We start from the raw sequence: 16,152 nt of genomic DNA, 5'->3' as shown, positions 1-16,152 counted from the left end.
ACCTCAATTTAGAAATTTGATGGATGATTCTTGAAGCCTACGGTTTGGGAATTTCAAATCTTCACTCAGTTTTAAAAATCCACGGTGGAATCTTGAGTTAATTGGGTCTTTAGTTTGAAACCTAGAGAGTGTTCTTGTGAATTTTTGAAGAAAGTATGAATAATGAGGTCACTTGGGAGTATAATCCCGTGTTTAAGTTGATAAGAGGGTGGAAAATACCTAACATACCCTTAATGAGACGAAATAAAAATATAATGGGGAGCCCGATTTTATGGGCCACTGCGACGCGCCACAATCGCGGTGGCTCACTGAAAATTGACGAATGGGATTCTGAGGATCCGCGACGCGGAGCCATCGCGTTTTCCCACTGGTTGGGACCTGAAACTTCAGTGCGACGTGCCAAAATAGCACTAGGCTACTGAAATTTGACAATTGTTAAATAGACCCCCTCCGCGATGTGCCAAGCACCAAAATGACGGTGTTTTACGACTAGGACTTAAATTTAGCTATAACTTCTTGCCCGGGTATCGAATTTGGGCAAATCTTCTATCGACGGAAAGCTCATTCAATTTTCCACTTGATAGAGAGTCAAAATTAAAGAAATTCTATATGTTTTAAACTTTACTCACTTAGGAAGTCAAAATAAATGAGACTAGCGCATGGACGATTTGGGATGTTACATTCACATTTGTATTGAATGAGTTTTATGAATGTGACAATCGATGAGAAAATTTTTGTTTTATGTTACATAACCTTTTTAGTGTATGTAATGGATATTACATGAAAAATTATCAACGTAAATGTTGAAAATAAATTAACTGATAGTTGTTTGATGTCAAATAATTTTTCTTTGCAATAAAAAAATAATCAGTATTAATCATGATTGATATTGGTGTTTGCTTTCTGGCAAGATGAAGAACATTATATAAATACTATGTTAAATATAAAAACTAAATTTTGTTCATACCAACAATCTTATAAAAAGAGTAATGTGCACCAATAAAAATCAAGATACAATATTCATGTCAAATGTTACTAATCGCAAAATCGAAAAATGTATAGTTTGATATAGTTGATATCAAATTTAATACCATCTGATGCGACTTAGTTCATATCGATTTCATTCAACGATGTAAAATACAAAACAAACGTTAAAGTAGCATAATATTATATAAATACTATATAAATACAAAAAATAAACTTTGTTCATACCCACAATCTTAGAAAAACAAACAGTAATAATCGAGCATCAAAAAGTTAATTCAAATTATTAACTATATTAGAAAACAAACAGTAAATAGAAAAAATGATTCAATATCAATTTTATACCAATTTAATACAGAAACTTTTTTAAATATTTGCAAGTTTGTATGTACTGTTATAGTCCATGAATACAACTTTGTTACTACCGCATCATGTACACGCTTACTAGAAAAAATAAAAAGAAATAAAGATCAGGGATGACAAACATGAACACTAAGTGAGAAAATAACATATAAATGATCAATCATTCGGCAACAAGTACTAAGAATTCATTGATATGCATGTTGATATGTGAATTTATTAGAAGAAGCTACTTAAATGGTGTACAAGAATTTGATGAACTAAAAGTCTGTATGCTTTTTCTGTAAGAAGAAAGTTAGACCAGAAAACATAATTAGAATCATCGGAACATAGATATGCATGACTTTGCAACAACATGACTCTCTCCATGACGAACCATCTCCCTACGTATCCCATCTCTCTCCATGACGTATCATGATTGATTGCAAATTAACTGAATTCATATTTGTTATCTAAAGAAATACTTGTTTTTGCTTTTCTTTCAATTTGAGCAATTGGCTCATCAACTTCTACTTTATCACCAGGATCTGAATAAAACGAATGAGAGATAATAAGAACCAAGTATTAAAAAAAATCATGATGGACACAATAACAAAAGACATACTCTTCAGCAATTTAGCCACTATGCCATCGCTTATGGATTCACCCATATAAGGAACAACAACATCAACCAGATCATCTTTGGCAGAAACACAAATGAGGCCAAAAAAAGGCACAAAATATTAGTAACTGTATCACAGACATTTGAACAAAGTAGGAAATGACAATTTAAGCATTTTTTGAATTACTATTAATGAAATTGTCCGTAATCTCACTGATTGTCTAAAGAAATACTCGTTCTTGCTTTTCTTTCAAAATATAATCAACAACACTTTGTTAGAAAGACGTTTTTTGTTTAAATCGTGTACAAAGAAGAAGGTAGTGTATGAAGATGGAAACATTAAAATAGGAGGAAAAACGGTTAGAGGGATTTGGGGTGGATAAATATCAGTAATTAAGGTTAACTATTTTTAAGAAAGATAAATTGTATATTAATTATATTAAATCTTAATTTTCCTTTTTCGTTAATTACTTTTTTGTATTTTCAACAAAACAAAAAAACCTTTTTTATATATATTAATTTAAATGAAAGTTGCTATAACGTGAAAACTTAAAAGTTTGGCTATAACTTATAATAACTAATCTAATAAGTTTATATAGTTAATTTTCCCACTAAAACTAAAAAAAATATATATATATAAATGGCCTACGAAATTAATTCTCCCCAGTCCTATCAACAAATGATACAAAAACCGTTCATGTATGTACGTTCAATTGAATTCATCAGTAGTGTTGATTCAAACATTAATTATGTCAAAAACACGCTAAATAAGTACAAATTGAACTAAGGCTATTACTATTATGGGTTCAACAAAACTCAATAGCTTTTGCTCAAACTTGTATCAAAGAATTTCATCTAATATGCATGAATAATCTATTCAAAACCAAGTAAACAAAAATAATTATAATCCCGAACCCATATATTAAAAATTCTGAATATACCATCTGTTCTGAACAGACAATCAAATGAACCATATGCTCGGAAAATCATGAATCCATGAAGAAAATCCTGAATTCGCATTTGGTTGCTACAGAGATCTGAAAACAGTACGTTAAAAATGAATGTACAACCTTTTTAGACGTATACATTTGTTTTTTTTTTAATATGTGCATACATGGTTAGAACTGAAAATAATGAGTTTAGTTGAATCCACAACAAAACTTGTTCTAGATTTGTCTCAGCATACCACATGCCAAGTCTCTTTGTTCTAAGGCAGAACCTCCAGCAATCCCTTAAAGTTGACACCAACTTTCACTTGGACACTTTTTGCCGACATTTTAAACACCCGAAGAAGGGTTCTATTGTCACTTTCATGCGCCCTTAAAGTTGGCACCAAATAAAAATTGGTTAAATATAAGTCTTTCATGTGCCCTCAATGAGTGTATCACACTCACTATGCCATGCCAACAAAGGTGTCAAAGTGACGCAACATAACCATACTTCGGGCGTTTAAAAGGAACCAGACCTACTTGAGGTGTATAAGTAAGAATGGATGACAACTTTTTAAGGGGTTGTACACCGGTTCCGCCTTCTTCTAATGAAAAATAATAAATCATTCATATAAAGATCTTGCAAGAAACAAATACATTAGCATCCAAATTTTTCAGATTACTAGCACACGTTCAAACAAGAATTTAGCTTATAGTGCTGCTGATAACTTCATTGTGGAAACTCATAGTAAACAATTTCTCAAGTATTAGTGCTCCATGCAGTTTAGATCCAGGACTCTTTTAAGTTAAATCTGAAGAATCTTCTCTGTAATTTGAAATGGATGCACAGCATCCTAACCCTAGGCGCAGAAATGGAAGTATAATACTCACTCCGTCCCAAATTAGTTGTTACGTTTCCCTTTTCTAAATTCACTTTGTATAGGCTGGAAATCCATAGCAGATTCTAAATTCGCTTTGCTCTGCCTCCCACAAATCAAGTGCTCGTAAAGACACCATCTGAGAAACTACCTACTGTTATTACTTCCAAAAAACTATCTGATTGCTAATGTTATTTCCAAAACTTATGGTGATATTCATCCTGTCTTTCCACTTTAGCAGTATTTATCAAGTCATTGTCATGGTGCGGAGGGGTGATATCTGACCAGTGATTTAGAGATAAGACTCAAACTTTAACTACACAAAAAAACTGAAGATTGTATGTCTGTATTCACACAGAACATTAGTTAGTTTGACCCTCGTACTACAAATCAAGCCAAGCAAATTGAAAGAGAAAGAGATTACTATGTATCGTTGATGAATGGAACTGTGACCATGTACACTAGGCCACAATGAGTTAATAATGTTCCTCATAATGGCTTATTGTTTTACAATTCATAGAGTGGTCATACAAGGACAAGGAGAACCTTACCTGCGAGCCCAGAGGCGGATCCAAGATTTGAATTTAAGAGTTCCTATAATAAGCTCAAGTTAATACCATAATAACAATTGGATTCATAATCATTTTATCGATAACACATTTTTTTAATACACATATACAGAGTTTGGGCAAAAATTACTAAGTTTGTGTGAACTCATAATAAACCCTCTAGATTTCTGCCCCTCCCTGCAACCATAGAAAAACTCAAATTACTTTTCCAGCATTTTACAGCAGGCCTCCAATGCAAAAAATTTTAGAAGTCTAGGACAAGCAAGGAATAAAAAATACTATAGATGCAAATCATTGATCACCTTGAAAATTTCAGACTTGACTTGGCCTCTACACAATAAAGTTATCAATCATATGTTGTATAACATCAGCACCTTCAGCATCCATATTTGGATCCTTCACCTGTAAACAGAAGTATTGAAGTTTTAAGCCCACAGTACATGTAAGTAAGATACGTGAAAAAAGCTCCGGAAAAGGTTCAAATATGCCGTTTAAAAAATATTCGAAATTGAGCATATGCACCCTTCATTAGTAGCTTAGATATGTCCTTATCCAAATATATCCTTAATTCAATTGGAGCGCCCGATTAACCAAATTAGCTGATTAATAAGCAAAAAGGGGCTAAATATGCTCCTTAAAGTATGTGAAATTGTGAGATCACCCATAATTTCAACTTTAAAACAAGTTCAGGAAATATGATTACTGTGCCAATAATTAAAAATCACAAGCTCCATATTAAAAACTGCAAGAAGGGAATATGAAAACCCAACAGTCCCCTTGGAAATTTGAAGATTGTAATTTTGAGTGATAGCGACATATCAGATACTGAGCTTCCCTTCCAGTCCATCAACACCATAGTCATGCAGCAAAATCTTCGTTTACTCTATATACTTTTAATGGAATTTAGATACAGGTTTATTGAGTGTGACAAATTACATGTAGTTGCAGGGTTTATGAAGTGAATGAGAAACTGCATCAAGTTACAAGGGTTTATTAAGTGAATGAGAGACTGCATCTAGTCACAAGGTGTATAAAGTGAGTGAAAGATTCAGGATGAGAAAATACAGAGGAAATCGAAGAGAGTGAGAAAAGTTTGCAATTTCAGTTGGTCAGGATAAAAGGAAATACGGAAGGATACATTAGATTTGTCCTTGTTTTGGGAAGACAAATTGTAAGCCCGGGGATAGTATACTACTCCTTTTTACCTTTTTTATCTTTTTAACTTTTACGTACCGAAATGGACATGAAATAAACTCTATTCCATCATTAAAATCATCATATTTCTAACAATACATAAGACCAACAATACAGAGCTTCAAAGTCCAATCACCAGTCGCCGCCTATGCCACATTGCATTTCAACACCTACAAGAACTACTTTTATTTAATGCTTGATATTGTACTCTCCCTCAGATCCATTTTATTTGATGGTTTTTGACAGTGTAGTTTAACAACGAAAGAAAGGCTTTTGAAACTTAGTCTAAAAGAAGTCATCGAAATTTTATGGCTATGAGATTTTATGGCTATAAGTCAATCTCATTAAGGTAAAAATAATAAGTTTAAAGTTAAAAAGTTTATAAATATACACAATGCCCTCCTCCCAGCTGGCTTACAAAGTGGAGTAAATGAACGACATAGTAGTATAAAATATATCACATGCTACAAGGGTGTCAACTCTTTTTTTTTCTTTTTTTTTTTTTGGATAACCGCGGTGTCCAGGCCAGCTTGCAGGCACCTCAACTAATTCCATGGGTTTGTAAACCAAGGCTAGATGGGAATAAATCACCTAATGTTTGTCTAAATTGGGAATCTAACCTAAAACCTAATGGTGCTCAACCCACTACATTGAATCACTACGCCACACCCTTGGGTGCAGCTACAAGGGTGTCTATGTCTTACCCTAATTGCTACTACCACCACCACCACCACTTGGGCTATAATAATGTTCTCATTTTAGCACCACACACTCCTCCACTATGTTATCTACATATCTAAAGTGATTAAATTTTAGACTAGCTCCCACCATTACTACCACCACCACAACCACTTGGGCAGTAATGATGTTCTCATTTTTTAGCACCAGGCACTCCTCCACTATGCCAACTACATGTCTAAAGTGGCAAAGTGGTCCAGAAAGAGACATGGTTCAAACCAAAATCTATCTCATCTTTTCTAGTAATGCAAGGTCAAATAGTGCAATACACAACATGTAAGCAAGGGGGTTTCGACAGAAGGAAATGGAATAGTAATAACCCTGTTTCAAATACACAAATTGCTGGTTCAATGCAGTTAATCGCCAACCTTAAACCTTGTTCAAACTGCATAGCTAGTTAATACTTTGCTTACAAGTTCTTGAGCCTATAAAACATGCAAGCACCAGGATACAACACATGAACACATAGGAAAAAGACAAAAGTCTCGTAAGCACTTTTACAGTCTTAAATCTGCGAGGTAGATGAACAAAAGTTATCTTCTACGTATTAAACAAAACTGTGTACAGTTCATACTTTCATCAACGTACTTAAATGTGACTTGACTGTGGTTCCAGGATAACCAATAAAATATCTATAAATGCTCTGGGAAATCGCGTTGTTAATTACCAGTATACTGGAGAGAGAGAGAGAGAGAGAGACCTGAATAACACTGTGAGCAGCAAATTTACGCCTGCTCATGTGAAAGCTAACATCCACTTTATCCCATGATACTTTACTTAAACCAGTCAACAGTTCTTCTGCATAAAAGTCCAAACATGAGTACTGCAATATTCAGAAGCCAAGAAAGGCATATATACACATACATACAACATACACACATGCACACAATACAGAGGGAAAAATCAGCGTTCCAGTGGAACAAAACAAAATGTCATCGCAATTCGCAAATATAACATTCTCGAACCTAAGAGTGTAGGGCAAGTTTGAAAAACTTGCTATGTCTAAAAAGGACAAGGGCCTATGTTACATGTATTTGTTTAGGGTCTACATGTTCAAATACACATGATGTAAGTATCTGTATGGATGCATAATGTTTTTTTTTTTCATAATTTTGAGTGTATTTTGAAGAATTTTAATGGAATACTCATATCCACTGTACAGCTGTTTCTGATCGACACAGCTTCGACAAAGGAAAATGAAGGATCCATGTGATACAGAGGAGGGCCAATTACCATCTCTGTTGTACAAACTAAATGCTCCCTCCATTTCAATTTATTTAGTTTGTTTAAGAACGAAGGCCACTTGTCTAAATTTAGTAAGTCTACAGTTCTAGCATTCCCATTTTACCTTAATGACACTCCCTTATAGGAGTGAGGAGGCATGTTTACAACCACAAAATTCAAAGGATAATTTTGGTATGTTTACACACCTTTAGTTTAAGACCACAAAATCCAAAGGTAACCTTTTTTTGTAAGGAAAGAGCTACAAACCTTCCACCTTGTCCAAAGAATCATCTTCCTTCACAACAGACTCACCCTGCTCACCGTCATATGCCTTGCAATGTTCTTCGTAGACAATGTGAGGATACTTTTCATTCAAGGATTCTTCCCACTATAAACACCAAAGAGATTTTTCACATAAGATATGATAGGTCACAGCTAAACACATACCACGGAAAGATTGTACCTTGGGTAGTTCATTATTACGTCTAATAGATGATGTTCTCCAACCAACAATATCTAAAAATTTAATGTGAAGGAAAAATGGTCTATTTCAGAAGTTAGGGAATCATATAATTGCTGAATGCCCGATTCAACAATGCAATCAGGATACGGTCATAGCCAACATTTGAATATGCAACCCGGCGCTTGAATGAACGCAATGCAGACCTACATACGTGGATTTTTCAACTAATCAGCATGAATATACAGTAATATTTACTACAGCTCCCAATAAATGGACCAATTAATCGTATATGGACTTTATTAGTCTCTCTAACATACATGAAGTGTAGTTCACCATCGTCTTCCACCATGCGTTTAAGTAATGGAGGCCTCCCTTCATCATTATCACAAAGAAAAAGGTGCCGCCCTGTTCTTTTAAATATCCAATGGATTACATGGAAAGCAGCTTTCTCTAAGGCAGTCAAACCAAAAAGAAATGGCACCTGACAATACCTTAAAACATTAATATTACCAAAAGGTTCAACAGCTGACATCAAATTTTATATTCTAGACAAGGAAGAAACCTCAAAATCTTACAAACATGAACACACTTGGGAAAACAGGAACAATGCACTTTGACATTTGTCAAGATATAGCAACAAATAAAATATGTTACAGATTAGCAATCGCCTGGATACTTCCAAATAGTCAGATAAGAGAGCATTCCTGTTTTTATGGTCATCCAGAATTAATCTGGGACCAAAATCTATGCAAGGCTAAACACTGTCATGTCCAAATAACTAATCCTAAGCTACAGGCAAGTAAATCAAACAGAATAAGTAGATGCAGAGCCATCACCATCTTGCAGTTCTTGAGGAAGTTGAACTGTAGAAGAACAATGTCAATTACCAGAAAGTTCCAGGGTTAAAGAGTACAGATCTTTTATGCTTTTAGAAACTCAGAAAACAGAAATCAAGCTCACGACATACACAGAGAGACAGTTATGGAGACCTAAGAGGTTCTTCAGTATGCAGATATATGATGAGATAAAATGTGGTTGGATTAAAAAGCTTTCCACACTGGGGTAGCATTTAGCACACTTTTACTAGTTTAACTTGAGAGTAAATATAACTGTCCAGCGATGGAGTTTAAATAAAGGTCTAATGAAAATCAAGACGGCAACACTTACATCTTGATGGGTTACCATCAAGGTACGACTCTTAGCCCGTTTCTATTTGCCTTAGTGATGGATGTATTGACGTGAAAAATTCAAGGTGAGGTGCCTTGGTGTATGCTATTTGCGGATGATGTAGTCCTGATTAACGAGACCGGTGGTGGAGTTAATGTTATGTTGGAGGTTTAGAGGCAACACCAGAGTCTAAAAGGTTTAGGTTGAGTAGGTTCAAGATGGAATATTTGGAGTGCAGGTTCAGTGAGGTGACACATGAAGATGATGTGGTTGTAAAGCTTGATACTCAGGCCTTTCAAAAGCGAGATAGTTTCAAGTATCTTGGATTTATGATCCAAGGGATTGGAGAGATTGACGAGGATGTCACTCACCGTATTGGGCAAGGGTGGATGAAATGGAGGCTCGCTTCCGAAATCTATTGTGATAAGAAGCTGCCTCTTAAACTCAAAGGCAAGTTCTACGGAGAAGTGGTTAAACCAGCTATGTTGTATGGAGCGGAGTGTTGGCCAATCAAAAACTTTCACATCCAAACGATGAAGGTGGCGGAGATGAGAATGTTACGATGGATGTATGGGTTTACTAAGAAAGATAGGATTAGAATTGGGGTTATTCAGGATAAGGTGAGAGTGATTTTTGTGGAAGTCATGATGCAAAAGCGGGTTGAGATGGTTCAGGCATGTGATGAGGAGGGGCACAGATGCCCCAGTGAGGTGGTGTGAGAGATTGTCTAGGGATGGATTCAGGCGAGGTAGAGGTAGAGGTAGAGGTAGACCGAAGAAATATTGAAGGGAGGTGATTAGACATGACATGAAACAACTTCAGTTTACCGAGGACATGACCCTAGATAGAAAGGTATGGAGGATGCGAATTAGGATAGAAGGATAGTAGAGAGTAGTGCATCCTTGCTAGTAGGTAGGAGGACTTGATAATGGTACCCGTGCTAGTAGTCATAGTGCTAGTCTTGTTTCGAAGTAAGTGAGTAGTCATAGTGCTAGTCTTGTTTCGAAGTAAGTCATCATTTGTCGTATTACTTGGTGCTAGTCTTGTTTTTGTTATTACCTGATGTGTTATTACCAATTGTTCTGTGTTCTTTTACTATTTCTTTTCAGGACTGTTTTCGCTTGAGCCGAGGTCTATTAGAAACAACCTCTATATCTCACCTCTCCTCTGAGGTAGTGGTATGGACTGCATACACTTACCACCTGTACCGGACTTTGTGGGAGTATACTGGGTTTGTTGTTGTTACTGTTACTAATTCATAGCATTCATAGCTACTCTTCTGCTTTCTTCTCTCATGTCCATATGTTCTGCCCCCCATGGGGCACCCTAAAAATATGGAACTCCCTCTACCAGGCACAAATGGGTCTCCCCTACCCTCTCTCTTGGACATCCCAACCCCCCGGGGCACCCTAAAAATATGGAAATCCCTCTACCAGGCACAAATAGGTCTCCCCTACCCTCTCTCTTGGAAAACCCCCCGGGCACCCTAAAAATATGGAACTCCCTCTACCAGGCACAAATGGGTCTCCCCTAAACCTTGCATCAACTCCACATATCAGAAGCTCATCTTGCCCGTCCATTTTTTCTATTTTGCTGTATTTTATCTGGTCTTTGTTTCTATAAAACAAAATTCTTATATTTTGCAGTAGCTTATCCAGATATCAATGCTCTTGCATGAAAATCGCATCGGAGATGAAATTAGATAGTCTAGAAAAGCTTGTCATAATTTTGAAATTAAAACTAACACTTTGTTTTCTTTCAGAAATCAGTACAGGCAAAATGACAAAAGAAAACAAAAAATTTAAACTTGTGTCAGGGGTATTTGGGTGATAAATACTATTCCTAACTAGACCTGATAAATAGGAGGATAACACATCAATAATCCAAGATACTGATCAAGAGGAAATGGATAGCAATCCAATCCAATCTGACAGATAAGTTACATAGGCATGCCAGATGAGCCTTAAAACCAACTAAATCTGGTTTCAAAGTATCAAAATATGGAGGTGTGAATCTATTTCTTCTGCTCCTAAGCATCATTTACCCAATAATGAGACCAAGTACATATTGAATAAGGATAAGAATCCATTTTCCTCAATTACAATTATTGCACTTAAGTATTTGATAAGATTTGAATAATTACACTGATACCTGCTTGTTACCCCTAGAAGCAAGATGAGGTGTGGCGACGGTGATAAAATTTATTGGTTCCAAACCAGCTATCGTGCAACCTTTCAACCGTTCTATACATGCATTGGCTGATAAATCCTCAATATTTTCCATTCTAGGAGGTCTATATAACCTTCCAATGGCATATCTTGCCACCAACCCTCCCACAGAGTGTGACACAAAAGAAATTTTCTTCAGACCTGGCTTTCTCTTGATCACTTCAAGAACCTAAATTCATCTCCACAATGTTAGTCAATTTGGTAGACGTACCAAGCTCTGGAGCATATATTAGAAAAGATAGAATGGATGAAGCAACAGAGAAGAATGAATAGAATTAGAAGAAATTAACCTCCTCAGACAATCTCTCACCCATTACATCAACACCATCCAATGTTAGTTTTGCCATATTACGTTCGCTACCTGCAGAGCAAATAATTTTCTTTAGTCCTCCTTTTGGTATTCCATTTTTTCATGCACTTACACCGAATACCAATCGGATATTGGACACATGTGGAAACTGAAGCAAGATATGTTACAAAAGTGCAAATGTCCATACAATCATGTGAATCACTCACTGGCAGTCAGCTCAAATGAAACTACGCAAAATGAGAAAGAGTGGCAATTTCATTAGAAGAGTTCAGTGAACGCAGTTTCCCACTCTTAATAAGAAAAAGGAGAGGGGGAGGGGGGTGTAAATAAATAAAGCACCCCATCCTCGTAGACAATGATTTTCTCCATCTCATGAAGAAAATATACTTGTATGGAAGAAGTGAAAAGGCTTTTGAATCCAACATCACGTGGAACGGTGGAAGAGCACAGATATTGAGCAAAAATAAACACCATTTACCAGCTATTATACACCTGCGAACTTAGTAAATTTTAACAAGCATGATTTATTGTGGTATCACATTGACTTGCTTTACTCAAAAGGAAGTTTCTACATAATGCAGAATATAAATGAAAGTATGCCCTAAGCATGACTTGTTGAGGTATCACATTGACTTGCTTTACTCAAAAGGAAGTTTCTACTTATAACTTATACTTCAAAGTGCAACAGCTCATACAATTCAACCTTGTTCTCATTTTCATGCATTTTACTTGGACTCGTAACAGATGATATACCATAAGGACACAGAGTGCAATTACTTTATCAAAATCTATCAATGTAAAAGGCAGAGAACAGTAAAAAGAGTATTATTGACAAAGCAGCAAAATGGTAAGTGTAGGGGGGATGAAGGGTAGAGGAACTGCAAAGAAACACAAGCATGTGAAACTAGAAATGCCACTCCAGATAGATGCACTTACAATGAACAAAAACTTTGTCAGGAAGCCTCCGAACAAATTGCTCAGCACCAAACTTCCAGTCTGTGGCGCTGTTGAAATATATGGATTATAAATCAAGGTATAACAAGTACCTTTGCTTTCAGGGAGAGCCAGAGAACCATTAGAAAATTGTTCTACACAGCATGAATTCAAACAGCTAGCACATAAGCATTCAAAATGAAGATAACCCACCCAAAAGAACTAATGAACACAGAACACAGTCTAAAAGCAGTTTTTTTTTAATTGGCATGGAAATTTTCGTGATCTACATACTGAAATAAACATTCCGTATGGTCGTGAAAATAGCATAGATGCATATTATGTAGTCAATCAATTATGCATAAAAGGTTCTGAAAATTCCTAGATAATGAAGCAATGAAAACAACTCCAAAATGTGTATAGGAAAATATCCAAAATAACAAATGTAAACAAATATCCTCAATATCCAGAGGAACTATATAAGGACTAGAGAAACTAAAATATCACGGGACTAATAACGAAAAGGCATAATACATAAACAAACATTTAAACTTGTCATCAACTAGCAAATAAACACTCACACTTTGTATATATACATATGGACAACTCAACTCGTCTTCAATTTTCCGGTTGAATACTCCAGGTTACAAAATGATCATCTAAACACCTCCAAATTTTATGTGTCGCATGAGTGTCGTGTGTTAACGAGAGCCAACGAGGACGAGTTGGAGCGTTGGAGCATCTAGTTGTCAATTGAGATCAAGTTGAGGTATTTAGATGTGCACTGTCAAATCAAACTTGGCAAGTGAGCACTCCAACTTTGAGAGTGCTGATTTAGACACCTCAACTCCTCAACCGACAACTAAACACTCCAACTCGTCTCCACTATGTCTCATAGACATCCAATACTGACGTGACACATAAATTTTGAATGTGTCTAGACGCTCATTTTGTAAGCTGGAGTGTTCAACTCATACAATGAAAGGTGAGTTTAGATGTCTAAATACGCAATACTCAAAGTTGAAGTGTTGAGTTACCGACTTACCGCTTGCGGCCAAGTCAAAGTGTCATTCTATGTATTATGCTATCTCAAAAATCACTATCAAACAGTTGTAACTAAGATCAAAATTCTCCATTCTCCCCTTTTGATTAGATCATAAAACTTCAATTCCATCAACAAAAACAAAAAATATATTACTTCAACTTCAATACCCCGCAAAATGAATGAAATAGGAATATAAACCTTGCACACACAAAAAAAAAACCTTCGGAGAAACTAAAAATATCAGGGACTAATAACAAATATAAAAAATCACTATCAAACATTATGAACTAACATCAAAATTCTCCATTTCCACCTTCTAATTACATCATAATACTTCAATTCCATCATCAACAAAAACACATAACTTCAAGTTCAATATTCCACAAAATGAACGAAACACGAAAGCCACACACATACCTTCCGAGAATACCGTGGACCATAATTACAAGATGATCAACTGACGAAGCATCCGATTCATCGCAACTGAAAACATCTTCTCCGCCGTTGACAGTTTCCGATGAGCAAACTCCTCCTCCGTTCTTCTCTACTTCTCCTTCATCCATTCCGTTCTTCAGCTGATCCGAACAACACAACAGGGTTATCAAATTAGGGGGGAGTTAGGTAAACCGCTTTGAAGAAAGAAAGGGAGGGAGGAAAAGCCAGAGTCAGAGTGAGGTGGTGAATTAAGGAAGAACACGACGTGGCGGGGACTGCTAACTTCTTAACTCACCCTTTTCATACTTTCACGGACGGTGTTCATGGTCGGTTTGAATTAGTTAGTTGTTAAAATAATCAAAATTAATTTAGTTGGTTTTTAAATTTTTAAAATCAAACTAAATTATAAAAAGAAAATAGTCATTGGTTTGGTTCAGTTTGATTTGATTTTTTTATTTTTTTGATTATTGACTAGCTTACTCCAATTATCTCGAAAATAAATTCCTTTTTTAACCCATAAAAAGAGTAAGTCCGTCAAGTGGGTCGGACTGACCCCCCTACTCAGCCCATTTAAAGGACTCGGCCCGGTTTGACCCGGTCAGATAAGCCCTGGGGCTTTAGGATTTCAGATCCCGGGTCGATTATTTTTTTAGTTTGGGTCCAGTTAATCCGGTTTGGACCTAGCTCGATCCAAGCTCGTCGGTTAATCGATCCGATCCGGCCCGGATTCAATTTTTTTTTTTGAGTTTTGGATCAAACTAGCCGTTGGCCCAATTTGGGCCCATTTCTTTAAAAAAATTTTTTTTACTTTTAAAAATTATTTTTTAATCCCAAAAAAATTCTATAAATACCCTACACCTTTAAATCAATTTTCACACAATTTTTCACTCTCTCAAATCTAATTCTCTCTCAAATCTCAATTCTCAATTTTCAAATATTCAATTTATTTAATTTCTTAAAGTGTGCACTTTAGTTTTTTAATTTTGCGTTTACAAAGTACGAACGGAAGTTTCTAAAGTCGCAACCTTCAGATACTTCAAAAATTTGATATTGTCGTTCCATCTCTTACGTTTAATTTTTATTTATTGTATTAATTGTTTAATATTTAATTTTATTATATTTGTGTATTTTGATTTTTTTTAGTTTAATTTAATTTATACTATGGATAAATTAAGAAACATCGCTACTAAAGGTGTTAAACATTTTTGTCCTAGAAGTGATAGTGGTAGTAAAAAACGAATTACTAGTGGTAGAGGTAGTTCAAGTAGTAGATATACCCGTGTGCCTTCGCCTCCGGTACCGTTTGGTACACCTTTTGAGGAAGAAATAGGTGGAGGTGCTCACGATATGGATTATGTAGAAGGTCAGGAAAATTATGGTATAAAAGAAGAAAATGAAGTAGATGCGGTTAATTTAGACGAAGAAATGAAAATATTAGTGAGACACCCACAGTAGAAAATGCTAACGTTAGATCTGAATCGGTTAATCTCCCTCTCCGTCCTCCTCGTGCCGCAAGGCCTCGTAAAACAACTAGTGTTGCATGACAATTTTTTGAATGTATATCAGATACTGAAGTGTAATGCAATATTTGTCAACAAATATATAAGCATAAAAGCGGAGGCAAACAAGGAGTACGGGTACGTTAATGAGACATCTAGGTGAAGCTCACGAAAGAGAGTTAAATATTGCACGAGGTGGTGGGGATGTTGGTGGGCCAATACAAACTAGAATGGACCCAGCAACCGGTCAGGTAACGAAGAAGTATAATAAATTAAGGAACCGGAAAGAAATGGCTAAAATGGTTGTAGGTTGTTTGCCTTTTAGTTTTCCTTCTTCTGATGTCTTTATTCATTATATACAAATAATTTATAATCCTATGTTTAACGGTATTCCTAGAAGTACTTGTCGGTCTGATATTTTTAGATTTCATTCACAATATTATTTTTATTTATCAACATTGTTAAAAAATATTCAATGTAGATTGTCCTTAACTTCTGATCTTGGTCGAGCTGTAAATAAAAATGATTATTTAACCGTTACTTGTCACTGGATGGATAGTAATTTTGTGATGCAAAAACGTTTTCTTGCTTTTTT

General features: G+C 35.6%; 1 protein-coding gene across 3 annotated transcripts; it reads right to left on the bottom strand.

The window, feature by feature from the left end:
• Positions 1-2,625: 2,625 nt before the first annotated feature.
• LOC124895847 (putative lipase ROG1) lies at positions 2,626-14,403 on the bottom strand. 3 transcript variants are annotated; one of them, XR_007051906.1, is made up of 13 exons: positions 14,041-14,403; positions 12,582-12,649; positions 11,626-11,696; positions 11,259-11,504; positions 8,258-8,421; positions 8,088-8,143; positions 7,941-7,993; positions 7,745-7,865; positions 6,954-7,051; positions 4,624-4,723; positions 4,452-4,498; positions 4,304-4,346; positions 2,626-2,982 (listed from the first exon to the last, which is right to left on the bottom strand). XR_007051906.1 is itself a non-coding variant. In XM_047406252.1 (11 exons), the coding sequence occupies exons 1-10, from the start codon at positions 14,184-14,186 to the stop codon at positions 4,652-4,654; spliced, it is 1,095 nt and encodes a 364-aa protein (XP_047262208.1). In that variant the 5' UTR covers positions 14,187-14,393; the 3' UTR covers positions 4,181-4,498; positions 4,624-4,651. The 3 variants fall into 3 exon arrangements, 1 of the variants encoding a protein (XP_047262208.1); XR_007051907.1 differs by lacking the exon at positions 2,626-2,982 and having other exon boundaries at positions 4,181-4,346; positions 14,041-14,389; XM_047406252.1 differs by lacking the exon at positions 2,626-2,982 and having other exon boundaries at positions 4,181-4,498; positions 14,041-14,393.
• Positions 14,404-16,152: the final 1,749 nt, after the last annotated feature.

The sequence above is a fragment of the Capsicum annuum genome, unplaced genomic scaffold, assembly GCF_002878395.1.
Source record: "Capsicum annuum cultivar UCD-10X-F1 unplaced genomic scaffold, UCD10Xv1.1 ctg999, whole genome shotgun sequence".
Classification (NCBI taxonomy): Eukaryota; Viridiplantae; Streptophyta; class Magnoliopsida; order Solanales; family Solanaceae; genus Capsicum; species Capsicum annuum.
The sequence above is the reverse complement of the archived record's forward strand: the minus strand, read 5'-3'. Positions and strand labels throughout refer to the sequence as shown.